The 18,316-nt window shown below is 39.1% G+C and overlaps 1 protein-coding gene across 1 annotated transcript in view; it reads right to left on the bottom strand.

The window, feature by feature from the left end:
- Positions 1-4,347: 4,347 nt before the first annotated feature.
- The window catches only part of LOC137295570 (ERC protein 2-like), a 57,484-nt gene continuing 43,515 nt past the window's right edge, over positions 4,348-18,316 (bottom strand). The window contains exons 4-15 of the mRNA XM_067826976.1: positions 17,468-17,614; positions 16,832-16,999; positions 15,914-16,081; positions 15,225-15,373; positions 14,224-14,347; positions 13,275-13,421; positions 11,160-11,359; positions 10,331-10,466; positions 9,464-9,595; positions 8,866-9,026; positions 7,573-7,720; positions 4,348-5,636 (exon numbers count right to left, since the gene is read on the bottom strand). Of these exons, the coding sequence (XP_067683077.1) occupies positions 5,478-5,636; positions 7,573-7,720; positions 8,866-9,026; positions 9,464-9,595; positions 10,331-10,466; positions 11,160-11,359; positions 13,275-13,421; positions 14,224-14,347; positions 15,225-15,373; positions 15,914-16,081; positions 16,832-16,999; positions 17,468-17,614 (1,839 nt within the window). The 3' untranslated portion in view covers positions 4,348-5,477. The remainder of the gene's footprint in view (positions 5,637-7,572; positions 7,721-8,865; positions 9,027-9,463; positions 9,596-10,330; positions 10,467-11,159; positions 11,360-13,274; positions 13,422-14,223; positions 14,348-15,224; positions 15,374-15,913; positions 16,082-16,831; positions 17,000-17,467; positions 17,615-18,316) is intronic.

An 18,316-nucleotide genomic window follows, 5' to 3' on the forward strand; every position in this document is an offset into this window, starting at 1 on the left:
TACATGTAGGACTGACTGCTGCATGGCTGCTGGGGGAATTATTTCAGTAACATCAGCACTACTTGTTTAACTTGAACCTCTAATCATGAATGCTCTCTGAACTTGTAAATGAGACCTCTCTCATAGTAAAGAGAAACCTCTATGTTCAAATCTTGATTCCATGTACAATATTTATAGGTAAATTAGATGTAACTTTTATAAATTACATGATCATCATAATGACAAACGTGAAGTTTTGAATCAATAAACTTTGAATATGAATCTAAAATGAATATTTTTTGTGCTTGCTCAGCAATATGAAACTGTGGGCTTGATATACATGAATACCTACAGAGTGCTGCCTACAAATTAGGATTGAAGAACCTGTTAGACAGACAGATGTTTCAACGTTTAACACATGGTTGGTGAGAATGATAACCATGGTAACTGAATTATTCCATGAAATGATAACATGAGGCAGTCAGTATTAGGATGTCCTGCAGATCATTATGATGTCATGATATTGGGATATCCTACAAAGAAACCAGCAGTGTTCTGTTTTGATTCTAGTCTTGCTATAAATATCACATGAGTTTGTGTTCATTATGTTACATGATGCAACAGCATCATGACAGAGTGCTCTACCCTTTGTGGGAAATAGCGACGGACACTGTTTACTTTGACACAGATAACGCTTAATGTGTTGTTAAGATAAGTAACTGCATATAATCACAACTGCTATTTATGAATTGAGATTCATAAGGCAAAATGTTTCAAAGGCGACATTTTTAAAAATCAGCAAACGGAACTGAGAACAGTGTGCGGAAAAATTACAGATTCCAGCAGCGAAAGTCTACAGTTTTGACAATTTGGAACATCACAGCGGTTACAGGTTATATTCTGTCACAATCTAACTGTTACATCAGTGAGTTTTTTCATGTTAGGTCAGGTTATTAAATACATTCCGATATGTGGAGACAAGTCCCCAACAACAAACTGTCTAGTAACCATGGAAACATAGAGAAACTCATACCAGCTGCAGTAACCATAGAAACACGGTCAGGTTCATATCAGCTGGGGTAACCATGGAAACATGGTAAGACTCTACCAGCTGGAGTAACCTTAGAAACATGGTGAAACTTATACCAGCTGGAATAACCATGGAAACAAGATGGTTGACATGAAAAGTTGTAATAACCATGGTGATACAGACCAAGCTGAAGTAACCGTGACAAAAATGGTGGTTCTCACACCTTGTTGTCATAACCATGGAAACAAGGTGATAACAAGTTGATGTAACCATGGCGACACTCAATCTGAGCTTTCTGAGCAGGGGCTAGTATTTTCTACAGTCAATCACACTAGTTGCTAGGATATATATAAATACATATCATCCACGATTGCACATATCAGTATACACACAGATCATCACAATAATTGCAATTTAACATTAAATATACCTTTGTATATACATATATCAAACTGGTATTTAATTGACTGGCAATGTAGAACAACAATTTACAAGTTGGGATCTCTTTATGTTAGACACAATGTACAACAGCTTTCTTCCAACCCTTACAGGGCCTCAAATCTTGATTATTAGACAAATGAAATTTGATGCAGAAACCATTGGTATTACTGCAACAGCAGTAACACTATTTGATTTTACACATATTTAGATATCAAATCTAAAAATACTTCCCTGGACATGTATCGCTAGTGACAACCACACTTAATTCCTGAAGACATGTGTCCTCACAGATACTCATTTACAATCACAAATGGTTAATGAACAGTCTAAAACAAAGTCTATAAAAGAAACTAGGATGGGTTTCCTGGTTTAAGAACACTTAGCATCATCACAGATAGCTGTCTGAACATTTAGCCAAATTGTGCAGTTAAAGCTGATTGTGTGGATTTGGCAATGTACGTAGTAAGTAGGATTTTCTGATGGGAGAGTAGAGCTGAGACAACAACACCATAACAGGTTGCTTTATAATATGTAGCGCAACGGTATGTTTGTATTATGATAAAACACACAATATGACGTCATGAAGTGGTACACCAGATTTGAGACCATTGTCCATTTTCCTGGCAATTTCATGAAAACACCCTGAGAAAATGGTATTATAATTTAACCTTTATACCAATGGAAGCATGTCCTTTAAAAAATACAGAGCTCCAGATAACCTATTTATTTGTGTAAAAGACACAAAAAATCACTTTTACTCCAGATATTTCGTGTTGTGCACATTGAATTACCTAAATTGGCATTTTACAGATGAGATTGTAGAAATGCTAAGTAGCACCTATTGCAGCCAACACATGTATGACTAGTGTGAGTTTTTGCAGGTAATGGAGATATGCAGAACCTGGACAGAAGAAAATTAGAAGTCAACTGCAACAATATCTAAAGCAGAATTACATCATACCAACTGAGACTCCCAAAAGGCTGAATTAAAGTATAATGGATACCCCTAGAATAGCAGGAAATACCCGTTGTGACTGATATCTGATAATTACATTGCATAAACAATCATCTGGAGCTCTGCAGATACCATGTGTATTACTAAAAGACATCATGCTACGATACCTGTGTCACATTTCCACAAATAGTTACAGCCCTGTAAGCCTGATCCGAGAAGTAATCTCAGCACTGACACACACCAAACTCATTGATAAAACTCACTAAAAATTACAGACCTTCCAATGCTCCATACAAGAAGAATTATGGTGTCATGCACAATTATAATATGGTAATATGGAACAATGTGGTAATCCCTAAGTGCTTTTGAGTAGAATAGGTAAGGGTGGCGTGGCTCAGATCCAGCAACAGCCAAGCAAGTTAACTCTAGTAAAGGGCACACATAGCTTTTGGAGGAAGGGGGAGTGCACAGTTCCTTTTCATCCATTTTCACAAGAGTTTAAATGGTGAAACTTTACGGACAAAAGTGTGAGGGTGCCCCCTATTCTGGATCCACCTATGCTCTAGTCATTCAAAATTTGAGGAAACATTGATCTGTAATTTCCAGAATCATTTACAGATATCAGTTCATGATCACAATCATAAAACAGATAAAGAATTATTAGCAATAATTACAAGACAGCTGGAGGCCGTGCAGTGACGCGGCTGCCATTAAAAGCGGACAAGGCAGGGAGTCCAAACTGGACATCTGTTGTTTGAACAGATAGTGTGTTGGGTTAGAGACTAGTGTTAAGTAGGAAGGATATGTATATTTTCGTAGTGCTAAGATTAATTTTTGGAAACAGCTTATAGATGACATAGGATGTTAGCTGAGGCTGCATGCCACACAGCCTTGAACTTTCTACACATGCTGGAGACTTGGGACACATAGTGAGCAAAGAATGATAAAACTAAACATGTTGGAGATCACCACACAGCACACTGGCTAAGCAGCCTACAGCAGACGTACAAAATTCAGCACCATTGATAGTCAACACAGTAACAAAATACAACATGAGAACAGAAGCTAAAACAGCATTGCTAAAGAGAACAGTAAATGCAGCACATCTGTAAGCTAGGGCTTAAAGCATTATGAATAATTGGATAATGAATCACGCAAGTGCTTCTATTTGAATACAGCAATGGCGGAAAGACAAGATGCTTGAGAATATATACACACACACAAGGCCCTACTAGCAGATAACGTTAGCTATCTGGAATGAAAATCTTTTGATATATATGTTTACATGCTAATCTTTGATTTTATAGCAATATAAGTTTTGCATTGCATTAATGTCAGTCATATGTGCCATTTGAAAATCTACAGAACATAAAATGTCTTGACTCTTTCAACTGAATGTCATTGAAGTGGGAAGAGTTGTCTACCCTGTCCTCCAGAACACATCTGATCACACGACAAGTTGGCATTGGCACTGTTGCCATGGCGATAGGTGGGCATTGGATGCTGGAAGAATTCACTACATATTCCTTGTTTCACTCGACACGGATGAATATATACCTGAAGTTCTAAAGACTTGTCAACACTAATGTCTAGCTTGTCAGTTTCTGAGGCATCCTTCGATTCAAATATTCAACATTTCATATTTCAATAAACTGTGGCTAAATTTATCGAGGTGCAAAACAAACACTTGTCAACACTAATGTCTAGCTTGTCAGTTTCTGAGGCATCCTTCGATTCAAATATTCAACATTTCATATTTCAATAAACTGTGGCTAAATTTATCAAGGTGCAAAACAAACACTTGTCAACACTAATGTCTAGCTTGTCAGTTTCTGAGGCATCCTTCGATTCAAATATTCAACATTTCATATTTCAATAAACTGTGGCTAAATTTATCAAGGTGCAAAACATAATCTACGGTAAGGTGAAAGAAATGGGTGGGTTATAGCTGTTTGAGTACTACACAAGATTCGCTATGCTTAAGGACCCCAAAACCGACTCTCTGACTCTGCAGTTCATATTCATATCAGTGACCAGAGAAAACTACACACTTTTGGCACTCATAATAATCCAGTATCAATCAAGACTTGCTTCCATCTTCAAGCCCGTTTTACATATGTATATTTGATATGGATATTCAAACTGTAATTAACTAGTCCAGAATAATTTTTAAAATTTTTAAAATTGCTGTTCCAAAAATGGTATGAGCAGAAGGATTGTGCTTTAAATTGTCCCTGGTATTAGTAATGTTAATCAGTCAGTGTGAATCAAGGAGTGAATAGTAAACCCTTCCAACAAGCCATGGTGTCACAACCGTGAAACTATAGTATACAGGGTGAATCATGTAACTAAGCTGAAATGTTGGCAGTGTTTAAATGCAGTAGCGAAACAATGGAGTCATGATTCTTTCCAGAACTGACAAATGAAAATGGTGAAGGCTATGAAATCAGATCCCTGTGACAAAATCTTCAGACGTATGTCAACACAATGCAGGAATTCCTCAATGTTAGCTATACATCCTGGGCCCAGCCCAGGTGCTTTATCTAAAACAATTATGTAGACATGAACTGTCATCAAGATGACGCTGATTATGCATGTAGCTCGTATTATCATACAATAATAAAATCACTTTCTGTAGACATGCTAGAGGAACAAGATTTATAAAAGAAAGGCTTACGTCTAAGTTACATTAGCAATCAGAGGCAACAAGCTGCATTTCCTTTGTACAAGATATCACAAATATTTAAAAATGCCCTTTGTTGCTGAATTAAGTAAAGCAATATATGGTCTTTAACTGTTAAACCTATGGGTTGTTTCTACAGATGTCAATCAGATGATATCAGCAGACTCCATGATACTTGCCAGCTGGTTAAGTTATCAACTTCATATTTTCAGAGATCACTCTCTCATTCATTCATATTTCATTGAGATGTGGAGTTGTCTGGGCGAGAAATGGCTATCATGGTTTCTGTGTGTGCATGGACCGGATGTAATGCTATGCAGATCTGTACAACCCCAGAGGGAACGTAGAGAGTAATGACACTTGTCAGGTAAGTAGTATGCCAAGTATCCCTAGGGATCCATGAGGGAGGCATCGGGGGCTGTGAGAACATAGGGGTCTACCTGTTCCGGCGTGGCTGAACGTAATCTCTGAGCAGCAGATTTCTTTGATTTCTTCTTCTCCTCTCTACTATGGTGTTCTTTGTGGATCAACCGCATGCGATTCTGGGTCTGTAATACAGATTTATTTGGTTGAAGGATTTGGAAAGATATGATACAAACCCTAGACAGTGATCATCATTATTATTATGTATTATCACTAAATGCATTTTTTGTCCAAACTCCTCCATTCGAACAATGAATATGAAATTTCAATGTGAGAAACATAAAACACAGGTAACATTGACAGAACAACTTTTGAAAAGACTTACACATCTATATTATACTAACAAGCTTAAAAACCCATTATTATCAAGGTCCCAAAACATGTTCAGTGAGATTTTCAAATACGTTGGTGCTCACATAAATAGGCATGGCCTCTATGACTGGCACAATATACATAACTGGGGCAGTATTGATAAAGCTTCTAAGAATTTTCTTTGTTTTTCACACAAGTTTCCTTAAGAATTCTGAAGTTTAAGAAAAAATCTTATTTTCTCTCTTAACCTAAACTAAGAAAAAAATCTTAGCTAAAAATATTCTTGCAACTACAATTAACATTGTTTGTGTTTTGGATAACTAAGAATTTTCCAAAGCAGTTAGTTGTCCTCATGAGGTTTCTTAAAGTTAAGAAGTAAACTAAGAACAAAATGATGTATCTAAGTGTATTCTTACATGTTAAGAAGACATTTGTTATGGAAACTAAGAATTCTTGGTGGATTTAAGAATTCTTAACTCCTAGGAAAGTTCTTAGAAGCTTAATGAATACAGCCCCTGGTGGTTGACAGAGGTACTATACTTCCATTGGGTTACTGAAGTAACATCAGGGTACAAATGTGTTGGTACATCCTACACTCACCTATGACTGATCATCACATGTGATTGACCCCTGAACATCTTGATTCAACCTGGTCCCAATTTCTTGAAACAAACTTGAGGTTTTGCACAAATTTCAAACTGAGAATGACAATTTGAAACAGCTGAATTCTTCACTCAGCTGCACTTTTAAGATAAGAATGCTCATACACCTTTATTATTCTATTCATCAAACTCAAATTGTCTACTAGGTTGGAGTTTAATGTTGATTTTATTTCATTCTGTGAAATGCGTTTTCTCAAAATAACTCCATTTTAAGTCAAAACTTCTTGTTGTTTTGGGCCTGATCCTCAGTAACCATACATGTTGTAAAAGCAGACAAACAGGATCGGATAGTCAGGCTTTCTTTCATGATTAACACACGTCAACAGCCAACTGCAGCTTTACACAACAAACCAACCAAACATTACATATGATTAGAAAAACATATGATAAAAGTGATTGTTGCTTGTTTCATTATATTTGTTGGTTGTCTAACACCACACTCAGTCTGTAAATAATCTGGACCAGACTACCCAGATATCAACATAATGAGCATCGACCTACACAACTTGGATACGATGATAAATGTCAACCAAGTCAGTGAGCCTGATCACCCAATCCTGTTTATCTGCTTTTACAACATGCATGGGTTGCTGAAGACCAATTCTAACCCCAGTCTTCACAGGTAAAAACAGCAACTATCACTACATCTAGTTCAGCTAACAGCAAACAGACCCCTACTCCTTTCGCTAAACGCAGGGTAACTAAAGTACAGGAGGTCCACCCACAAACTGTGTCCACTTGGTACAAAGTGAGGAATCAAACCTGGGTCCCTCATGTGACAAGCGGACATTTTAACCATTAGGCTAACCCACCATCCCTTAATGCCTTGAGCTGCAGAGTGACAGATGAGATGAGGTGAATTGGGTTTTAAAGTTGTACTTAAGGATATTTAGCTAATATAACAAAGTGCATGCATATGTATGAATGGCTGCTAGTACTAGCCAAGACTTGAGCTGCTTTTATAGTACTAGCTCACTGAGACACCATGCAGCATTTAAACAAGAATAACCCACTCAGACACATTACACTGACTCTGAGTCGACCAGTACGTGTTATACCCATAAATCAGAAGAAGGGCTCCACCTACCAATTCCTTCAGCTGCTGAGCTAACTTCTCCTTTTCCTTGGTCAGTCTTTCCATCTCCTCTGTGTTCTTCTGTTTCTTGGTGCTGGTCATCTCCAACAGGGCGATATTCGCATCCTTCTCACATATTGCTGCCTGGATGGCTTCTTGCCTGCAACACCACCAGCATGTTTAACAACAGTAACACCACATCAACTTACTGCTGGAGAGAAGGCTGAACACTGAGCAAGTTTAGTTATATGCTGCTGTTAGCAATATTTCAGCAATATCACAGCAGGAGACACCTGAAACAGGCTTCACACACTGTACCCATGGGGGGAATTGTACTCAGGTCTTCAGCATGACGATCAACCACTAGGCTACCCCACCACACGTGGATGGCTGCAGCAGTGGTGGTCTATGATGTTTATGCCATACACAGTAAGCCATCATGCCCCATATCCAATAATGATCACTGACATCATGGTGCAGGAACTGTCCTGTCAGTTGTCACCAGATAAAATGCACACATTGATTACCTTAGAAGTTTTTTAAGGGGACATTTTAATCATGGTGATGTCTTTATGAGCATCTCCATCAAATCTCACATGATGTTCTGTTAAAGAGTAATATGTTTCCCGTCAACAATGTGTTAACCCTCTCCCAGGGGTACTTCAACAAGCATATGTATTGAATCTATCATGTGTACTGAGTGAACTTACTTTTATGCTGCACTCAGCAATATTCCAGCCATATGGCTCCATAAATAATCAAGTCTGGACTGCACAATCAAGTGATCAACTACATGAGCTTTGATTTACTCAAATAGGATACAACAACACGTGTCAACAAAGTTAGCAAACCTTGATCTCCAGATCCCTGACATGAGAATGACAAATTGGAAAAATACACTGAAAAATCAAGCCGGAGATCAAGGAGGCCACGGGGCAGCATCATTTTCACCTTGCTTGATAATGGTAGCCATTTTCCCGCGAAACAGATGCAAAGGTACGGCAGTTCACTCCTTATACATTACCACTAGAATAGGTTACTGATTGTGCCATATACTAAGAACTGGGGTTCAGCAACTCAACACATTGCGTAGGTTTCGCTGGTTCACTCTCCGTGTCAGAAACTCTGCACATGTTTAGCAAAGACTTCCATGTTTCATGGATGATGCTTCCCTTTCGACATTACATTACGCGAAAAATTCTCATGTCTGATATCCCATTAGTCGCCTCTTACGATAACCATGGGTTACTAAAGATCAATTTTAATCCAGATCTTCACGGGTTTATCATGGACCATGATACTCACTTCATCTCAAACACTTCTTCCAGGTGTTTGTGTCGTTCTGACTGCAGGCGTCGGAGACGAGCTTCTTTCTCATCCAGTTGCTTGGTCATCCCAGACACTTTTGCCGTCAGGTCCGCCTTTGTGTGTTGCAGAGATGCCTGGTCAACCTTCAGGATTTCAATCTGAAATACATAGGTCTCCCTCCTCAATCATAAAGATAAGGTGTTTAAAACTGACACATTGGCGATAAACTCATCTCTCACATCTCTCAGCAGCTCAAGCCAAAACTTCTTACTTGGTTCTGTAAGTTAGTGTGTTAGGTTTTACACCAGTATTCCAGTAACAATAAAGGCATGTCAGCTTGATGTGGGAGCTAAGCCTGAAGTGATGAAGATCTTAGCCATTTAGACACCAGAAATAGGCGTACATGCAAGGCTGACATTCATACTATCTACAGGGTGTACTGACAGTAATTGTGTACCAACAGTGATCGTGTACAAACAGGGTGTACTGATAGTGGAGTGACAGGGTACCAACAGAATGTACTGACAGTGGAGTGACAGGGTACCAACAGGGTGTACTGACAGTGGAGGAAAGAAAGATCAACAGGTGTCCTGACCTCATTCTTGAGCTCCTCCACCAGGTTGTTCTGTTCTGCCATGTCCATCTCCCGCTGTGCTGTGATCCTCACACTCTCCCTCAATGCCTCTTCCAGCTCCTCGATACGTTCGCCCTTCGCCCTCATGTCCGTCTGCAAACCCGGGGAGAACTTATACAGTCATAGCTTCAGTATTCACATAAATCAGGTAATGTCCGTGAGACTCAATGAACATTTCACTCTCAGTAATGCCAATTCTCTTAGCTTACACTCCTCCATATTCTGTGATTACTTATATTATATACATTCAGTTTAGAATGGTATAGTCCTCTTCTGTCAGAAATGGTTTGTGACAGTCCTTAAATGTGACTTTTAAGTATTTAACTTCAGTCATATTTTTAAAATTTCCTGGACTGCTATAACAGGGAGATGGGACTTCTGCAAACTTTTTACAATACTTTAGCTGTCTTATGGTATGTTGGCTTAACGGGAGACCCAAAATTGCATAACTTCAGGTAGAAAATAAAGGGACATAACTCCTTCTCATGGTCTAAGCAATACAGAAAACGATGTGTTACGATATACAGAAACAGAAAAGCTGTAATGATAGTAATTATAAAATCTTACATTACAGTAATACACCACCATTTGATAAATCAAAAGTTTTTCATACGTCCTTCCATGACTCTTGAAGTATATTTTGTAAATTAAGGGAAAATCCTGTCACCAAACCTTCCAAAACAAAGATGACTAATCTGGCCTTCAAGTATTGATTGTGTTCCCCCATTATACAACACTTCAGCATGAAACTATTTCTCCTTTGTTACAGGAAATGTGTTTTATGACAATTGCTCATTCTAGTGTCCCATGTTTTCATCTGTATGCTACCTGTAGCTGTGTTGCATCCTCTGTCATATTCTTCTCACTCTTCCGTGCCACCTCCAGGAGCTCAGCATTCTTCTTCTTCTCCCTCTGCTGGTTCCTCTTTAGCGTCCCCATCTTCTCCTTGTACTCCTTGATGATCCTAGAAGAAAGAACACAACCATCTTAACACAGGGTGATGGAAATCCACATCACAAGATAATCTTATTTGTAACTTACTTCATGCTCAGTTTTGTCTTGTTAACCTATACATACCTATGCTTTGTTGTTGCTCAGTACAACAACACTGAATGAAATGTATCCCTGTTTCATTATGAAAATGATGATGATTTTAACCATAATTTCTATATTGTATTAAGTAGTCAATAAAACAGTTCTACCAGAATACCACATGCCCTTTACAGTGAGTGAGTGAGTGAGTGAGTGAGTGAGTGAGTGAGTGAGTGAGTGAGTGAGTGAGTGAGTGAGTGAGTGAGTGAGTGAGTGCCTCACCAGAAATATTTCAGCCATGTCTCAGCAAGCAAGACTTCTGTCTACCAAGTGTCACTATCACCTGCAGCATTATTTTGGACATAACATGGTTTCTGTTGTAACCTTATTCTGATAAGTAAATAATACGGGGGCCATCAGATTCCGAAACCAAAGAAGGTCTAAAAGATTCCTGTTACTTTAAAACACTGCGTATGGAACATATCACTGAAAAGAACTCACTTTACCAGCTGAAATATATTTGAGAGCAAAAAATTATTAATTTTCAAACATAATTTTTTTTAAGTAAGCAGCTGATAAGATATCTGAGTTATCTATGTTGAAAGTGGCTGCCCGCATGACTCACTCCTGCATCTCCTTCATCTGGTTGTCCTTCTCATTCCTCTCATTTTCTCCTTCCTTTATCACCTCCAGCAACCTGTCCACCTCGGCCTGGGCTCGCTTAAGGTCGTCCTGTGTGTGGGTCAGCTTCACTGTCTGGTCAGACATCCGGCGCTCAAGTGTTCCTCCAAGCTTTGGTGAGTCGATGCCGTTTTCACGACTTGTCTGAAAAAAATTAAATGTATGCTCAAAGCATGTGGTTACTTTACTATAAGGGGGGTGTTGGGGTGGCCTAGTGGTTAGAGTATTCACTTGTCAAGCTGAAGGCCGGCTTTGATTCCCCACATGAGTATAATGTTTACTCAAAGCATGTTCTTACTTTACTGTAAGAGGGATGTTGGGGTGGCCTAGTGGTTAGAGTATTCACTTGTCAAGCTAAGGCAGGGTTCAATTCCCCATGAGGAGGAGAATGTGTGGAGCCCATTTCATCAACATACACAATTAGCATATGCACATAGTAATCAAGCACATCAGCGAGTCTGGCCACCTGATCCCGTGAGTTGCCCCTTACAACAAGCATGGGTTGCTAAAGACCAATTCTACCTGGCATCTCCGTGAGTCTACAAGGTTCTAATCACTTAAGACACACCATATTTCCAGTATGACAACATTATTTAAGTATGAAGTGCATGTTATATTCAAGTCTCAATATAACAAAGATTAAACTGTCAAATGTATTGTATGAGTGCTTTATTTAAAACTTATATAATGCTTCCCTAACTGATCTGTGCTGGGTGTCAAAACTGTCATTCTGCTGTTTCAGTACAAGATCCATTCTCTTCCCACAGAGGTTACTCCTGTCATATCTTCCTTTGTAACCTATGTTCTAATACGGCCATTTCATGGTATGAGTGTTCAAAATTCGCGATTGTGCTATCAGAGACGTTGTTTCAAGAGTGATCAATCGCAAGATCTCGTTAATTTCCGAATGCATCGGGAAAACTTGCCACTACCAGTTTTTGTTTCTTCAAACACATCATAGCGATTGATCCCTGCACTCTCTATTGCCAGTTTCTGATTTTCAGTTAAACATAAAATACCAAATCTTTCCTTCGCACGTTGATGAACCAACTCCATGGGGGCCACCATATTGGAGCTTAGTCTATTTAACACATGTTCTGATTGGATAGTAACAAGGGAGATAATTCCTGTTGCGTTTTTTTGCTGCAAGGGGATTTCTCCATGACCGGGAAATATGGCCGTATTATAGCAGAGGTTACGTAGGAAGATATGACAGTAGCAACTTCTGTGGGAAGAGAATGTCCCTTGGAATGAGACTTGGCTTTTGTTTCTGCTATCGTGAACACTCGCACCATGAAAGGGCCGTATTATAACAGAGGTTACGTAGGAAGATATGACAGGAGTAACCTCAGTGGGAAGAGAATGTACAATATCTGACTTCATTGAAAAATGTTCAGAAACAAAAGAGAAATCACAATGAAAGATTTTTAACAAAATCAAGGATCAAATTTGACTCAAGGTACACACAGACCCAGTGAACTGTAGAAAATGATAGTAAATAAAGAATGGTAGCAGAAAGTCCACTGCTGCTGGATGGACAGAGAAGGTAGTAGCTATAACCTGATGTTATTTATGTCACAGAGGGCTAAGGAGACCAAGGTTTAAGTGAAAACAAAACCAACTTCATCCTTGCTTTGCTGCAGTGTAGATTCTAGAGTGACATGGTGTAAATATACTTTTATCAACTGACAAATCACTATTACACCATGGATCAAGTGCTTGTTAAATGGAGGTCAACAACATTGATCTCAACAGATCAATCTGGAAGCTGAAATCAATTAGTCCACTACATGGTTTCAGATCTGTGTTCTGAAATACTGACTGCATGTCATCTAATTGTCTGAGACACATTTATTGCTTAAAATTTGGGTCATAGCACTGGAAACTCTTCATTCAAAATATGCTAAAAATATGCACAGTTGCAATGACATGACAATTCATGACATTTGTCACAGTGAAGCTCATTGCTATCCTTATAACATTTGTTTTAGTCAAGCGCTTCTCTGCTTTGTCTCTATGTACAGATAAGGTTCAAGTGTATGTTGGTAGCCCTCCTCACCTTCATTAGCTCTACCTCTGAGCGGAGACTTTCCAGATCAGATTTCTTCTGTTCCAGCTGAGACTCAAGTTGCCGCATCTTGGAGTCCAGCTTGAAGCGCTCAGACCTCAACTCCGCTGCCTCGGCTCTCAGCTCAACCAGCTCGGTCTGAGGCAGTAAGTGGGGTATGAATGTTTGGTAGGGCAATATATCTTAACACGCAAACAGAATTAATACTGATCTCATGACTAACCTAAGGACACCATGATATTTAACACAAAACTCAGCAATATTCCAGATGTAAGGTACAGCAGATAAGCAAGTCTGGGCCAGACAATCCAGAGATCAATAATAACATATTATGATCCAAGTCATTGGTGTCATCTAGCATAACCATTCAAACCCCTGGATGCCTTAAACAAACAACACTGGCTCATGGGGATGATTTCCCCACCCAGACTACCAATTGGCTTCTGAAGAAGAACAGATCAGGATAAAAACTTATATGAATTCCTGAAGAATTCTGTGAATGCGAAAACAAATGCCCAATCCTTGTTTTCTGCACATCCATTTATGGAACATTTTGCATAATTGTACATAGTTTTCATTTCTCTCCTGCAGCTAGCGTATGTTACATGTTAGCGAATCATAAAGGAATGTCTATCAGAATATCCAATACTTGCTGTCATGCATGAAATAGATACACATGATGTCAGGCAGAAACAATTCAAACAGTATTGATTTGGACAACATTTCAGTATGATATGATTGAGGCTGTGTATTAGAAATTCAACTCCAGAATCTGTTACTGTCGTGTTGCATGATCCCAAACTGAGCATGTGTATAGGCACATGTGTATGAAATCATGCGTCCTGTGTGTGCAGGGGTGTAGGCCTGTGTGTGCAGGGGTGTAGGCCTGTGTGTATAGGGGTGTAGACGTGTGCGTGTATGGTTTCTTGTATCAACTGACCTGTTTGTCGTTCAGCTGTTGTTCGAGCTGATCTATCTTTAGTTTCATTTCCTGTGTGTCTTTGAGGTAAGTGCTCACTTCATCTTGGTGCTCCCTGTCAACCCGTTCTCGCTGCTCTCGTAACCTACAGCATGGATACATCACTACATTCAGTCTCTCTTCGAATTTACAACAATAAAATTCATCTCAGAAAAAACCCTGAAGTGACTTTATCATTCAGCTGCTTGTAGAGTCGAAACAGTTGTATTAAAACTGTAACCAAACAAATCTGTCCTGAAAAACGTTGAAGTATGCACATTATGTATGGGCAATGTAGTATCAACACCCCAAAAACGCAGCCTTCTGCAATACCGAAACTGTCAGAAGGGCTGTGTCAGATAACCCGGGCACCTGCTGGTCTGTGCCATGAGATCAGCAAGTACCAAACCAAGGGCAAAATGAGGGAGTGAGTAAGTTTTTTTCACCTGCTATCAGCAATAGTCCAGCTATATTCCAGTTGGTAAATAATCGAGTCTGGATCAGACAATCTCGTGATCAATAGCATGAGCATCAATCTGCAAAACTGGGAACCCAATCCTGTTGGTCACCTCTTACAAGCATAGTCACCTTTTGTGGCAAGCATGAGATGCTGAAGACCAAGGGCAACAAGAAGTATTTCATTATTATCACTGAAGAAAACTGTCATTAAACAGTTGCAATCAGCATGATTAAACTCCAAATCTGGCCCTCAGCAAGCTTTGTGTCCAAATGTTACTTCCTGCTATGACTGTAGATCGTCTACTGATTACATCAACCAAACCTCTCCACTGCACAAATAAAAGAGATAGCTACTTTTAAATGAATAAAGCATGAAAAATGTGACAAGAAGTTACAAAGTCACGCATTACAGGACGGGTCAGACTTTGATCATTGTGTGTTGTAGGTGTGATTACGCGATTAAGTTACCAACACGTCAGCTGTTTGTGACAACTTGTTTCTTGTACACAGCATCAGAACATTACCTCTCTATCTGCTTCTCCCTTTCATTGAGAGACTCCTCCAGACTAGATATGGCACTGTCACTGGAGTCTGTGAATGTTGCAGACAGACGCATCTTCGCCTGGCTCAGCTGGTCATCTTTCTCTTTCACCAACTCTTCCAAACTCTCGATCTGAAAAAGTTGAAGATGTTTACATTTTTCATTGTGGAGAATGCTAGAGACAAGTTGCCTGTCATCAATCACGGTCCCCACTGAGACAGGGTGCTTACAATGTGAGCTGTCAGACTTACCACCATGATAAATGCCCAACATATTGCTATATGACATGTAAACAAAATGGCGACTGGATTTTTAAATTGACTGAAACATATTCTGACAATCTTAAACTGCAATAAATGATGATGATAAATAGATGATGTAATGTATAAAATACATAAAACAATGAAAGTCGGTAAAATAAATGTGTACACAATGAACTCAAAAAGAGCTACCTGAACAGTATCAAACTTCATGCACAGGATGTGTAGTTTTGTGGTTACCATGGTAGCAGGCAATATTTTTTCCAGTTGTCAATCAACTTGAGTCAGATCATTACCAGAACTGAAAGATGAGTCAGATGTTATGGTCCAGTCTGATCTGTTGAGAAAGATTGCTACCCTGACTTAGTTCAGATTTAAGAAATAAGTCAGACTGAAGCCAGCAAAGGCTCACCTTTCTCTGAAGGACATTGACTCTTCTTTCCTTGATGTCCAAGTGGTCTCGGATTTCTGACATTTCCAGCTCCATGCGTCGTTTCTCGGCCTGGGCTGATTGGGACTGCCGACTCTTCTTGTCGATGGCAAATTCCTTCTCCTTCATCCTGTCCTGTAAGTCCTCGATCTGGAAGTGAAGCAAAAAGTGCAGGATACTCCTAAATAAAACATCCAGTTTGGACTGATCTGTCAGTAACCATTACAAAATGGAAAACACAACATGCTGATCATGTTGAAAGGAGCAGGCAAAACATACCCAACACTTCCTTGACAGGGATATTATTAGGTTTAAGTTAAACAACAGATGATTCTCATAACGCTGTGTGCGTATTTAAACAGAACGATAGATTTGATCATCCCCATCAAAATTTTAATAGTATGTATTCAAAATTAAAATGTGAGAGAAAATGAATTTTCTGACCAACCAAGAGTATCTCAGTGAAAGCGAACACTCAGATCTCAGAACATTTATTTCAAAACTACTGACAAACAGATAAGAGTCAGTGAGTTTAGTTCTACAATGCACTGAGCAATGTCCAAGCCATATGATGGCAGTTTGTAAATAATCGAGTCTGGACCAGACAATCTAGTGACCGACAACATGAGCATCTATCTATGCAAACTGGGATATGATGACAAGTGTCAACCAAGTCAGGGAGCCTGGCCACCTAGTCCTGTTAGTTGCCTCTTACATCAAGTGATGGTTTCTGAAGATCATTTCTAAACCAGATCTTCATGGGGAACAAATAGGCAAGGAGCCTTGATGGAAAAAAACCCAAACAAGTGATAGGTATGGATGAATTCCATGGACTAGACAAATAGTCACTGCTAGTTTAGTCGTTTAAGCTATTAAGGACAGGCATATATTTGCCCTCACATCAGTCTGCAGCATGCCTGTATGTAGTTCCTTGGCGGCAATCTGCTCCTTCAGCACCGCGATGTACTGCTTCTGTTCCATATGCTGCCGTTCCAGCGTCTCCACCTTCATCTTCAATCCTGTCAACGTCGTGTCCTTCTTACTCAGACTGGCCTTCAGGTCCTCAATCTAAAACCACAATACTCCATATCTGATTCACAAACACATGAAGTCCCCAGTCAGAATACCAGTAACATTCATCTTGGTTTGTTTGTGTATTTGTTGTATAACGCTACATCCAGCAATATTCAAGCTACAGTCTGTAAATAAACTTCTCTGAATCAAACAATGAACAACATTAGGAGCATCATTACATGTGATTTGGATATAACGACAAATGTCAGCAAAACTGAATTCGTTAGTTGCTTTTTCTCCCAGACATGGGTTGCTGAGGACCAATTCTAACCCGGATCTTCACGGGTCAAATCATCATAGAAAACAAATGATGACAATACTAAGGCATTTATCAAAGGTCAAATGACTTATGGCTGTTTTTTTCTAATAGCAAATGAATATTGGTATGGAGTCGTGCTGGTTTGGGTCTCATTTCTGTATTTTACATTTAACACCCATCAAAGTAAGTAAACTGATAAACACCTCCTTCTTGAGGACTTTATCCTTGGCACTGGGACTGTTTTTGAGAGATCCATCACGACGATCACGGTCACCAGCATCCTCACATATTCTGGAGATCTGGTCCTCCAGCTCCTTCACCTCCTTCTCCAGGGCAGAGATCCGGGAATCCTGGCAAACAGTCACCTCTTATTTATTGTGAATACAAAGTCAGATCTCAGAAATAGTGAATACAGACAAAATTTCTGCTTGTAAGCGTAATAAAATAGATATTTAATTTTGAGCGTGTGAATATTTTTTACCACACTTGCTCACCATTATCAATTTGCTTACAGAAAGAAATCAGCTATTTGATTGGTCATTATTTATAGATGGGCCAATCAGTAAAGGGTTAACAAGCCATGAGTGGTATTCTATCTCTGCTGCACATTTTAACTGCTTTTAGAACTATTCAAGATTTTTTTTAATCCTGAATCTTTATAGATGAAAATACTTTAAGTTTGACTGGCTTGTATCTATACAATACCCAAAATGATTTTGATGTATTGGCGAAATACCCACTGTTTATTTCACATGGTGTAAAAAAAAAAAAATTAATGCTTTGATCATACGCTGGCATGTATTTTTCTTGTGTACATAAACTTTTACTTATGTTTTAACAGCGTGTTTTATGCAAATATGCAGCATATCTGGATCTCTGCGATAGTCTGCACAAAGTAAGATATGGCCACTGTCAACACTGACAGATTTCACCAAGTCTACACAAGCCCGATTGAGGATCAGTCAACACAGATTTCAGTATGAGTCAACAGGTATCAGCAATCATCAACCATCAACACAGTCATAACCCAGCAACAACAGCAGTCCAACTGT

This window comes from Haliotis asinina, chromosome 9 (genome assembly GCF_037392515.1).
Source record: "Haliotis asinina isolate JCU_RB_2024 chromosome 9, JCU_Hal_asi_v2, whole genome shotgun sequence".
Classification (NCBI taxonomy): Eukaryota; Metazoa; Mollusca; class Gastropoda; order Lepetellida; family Haliotidae; genus Haliotis; species Haliotis asinina.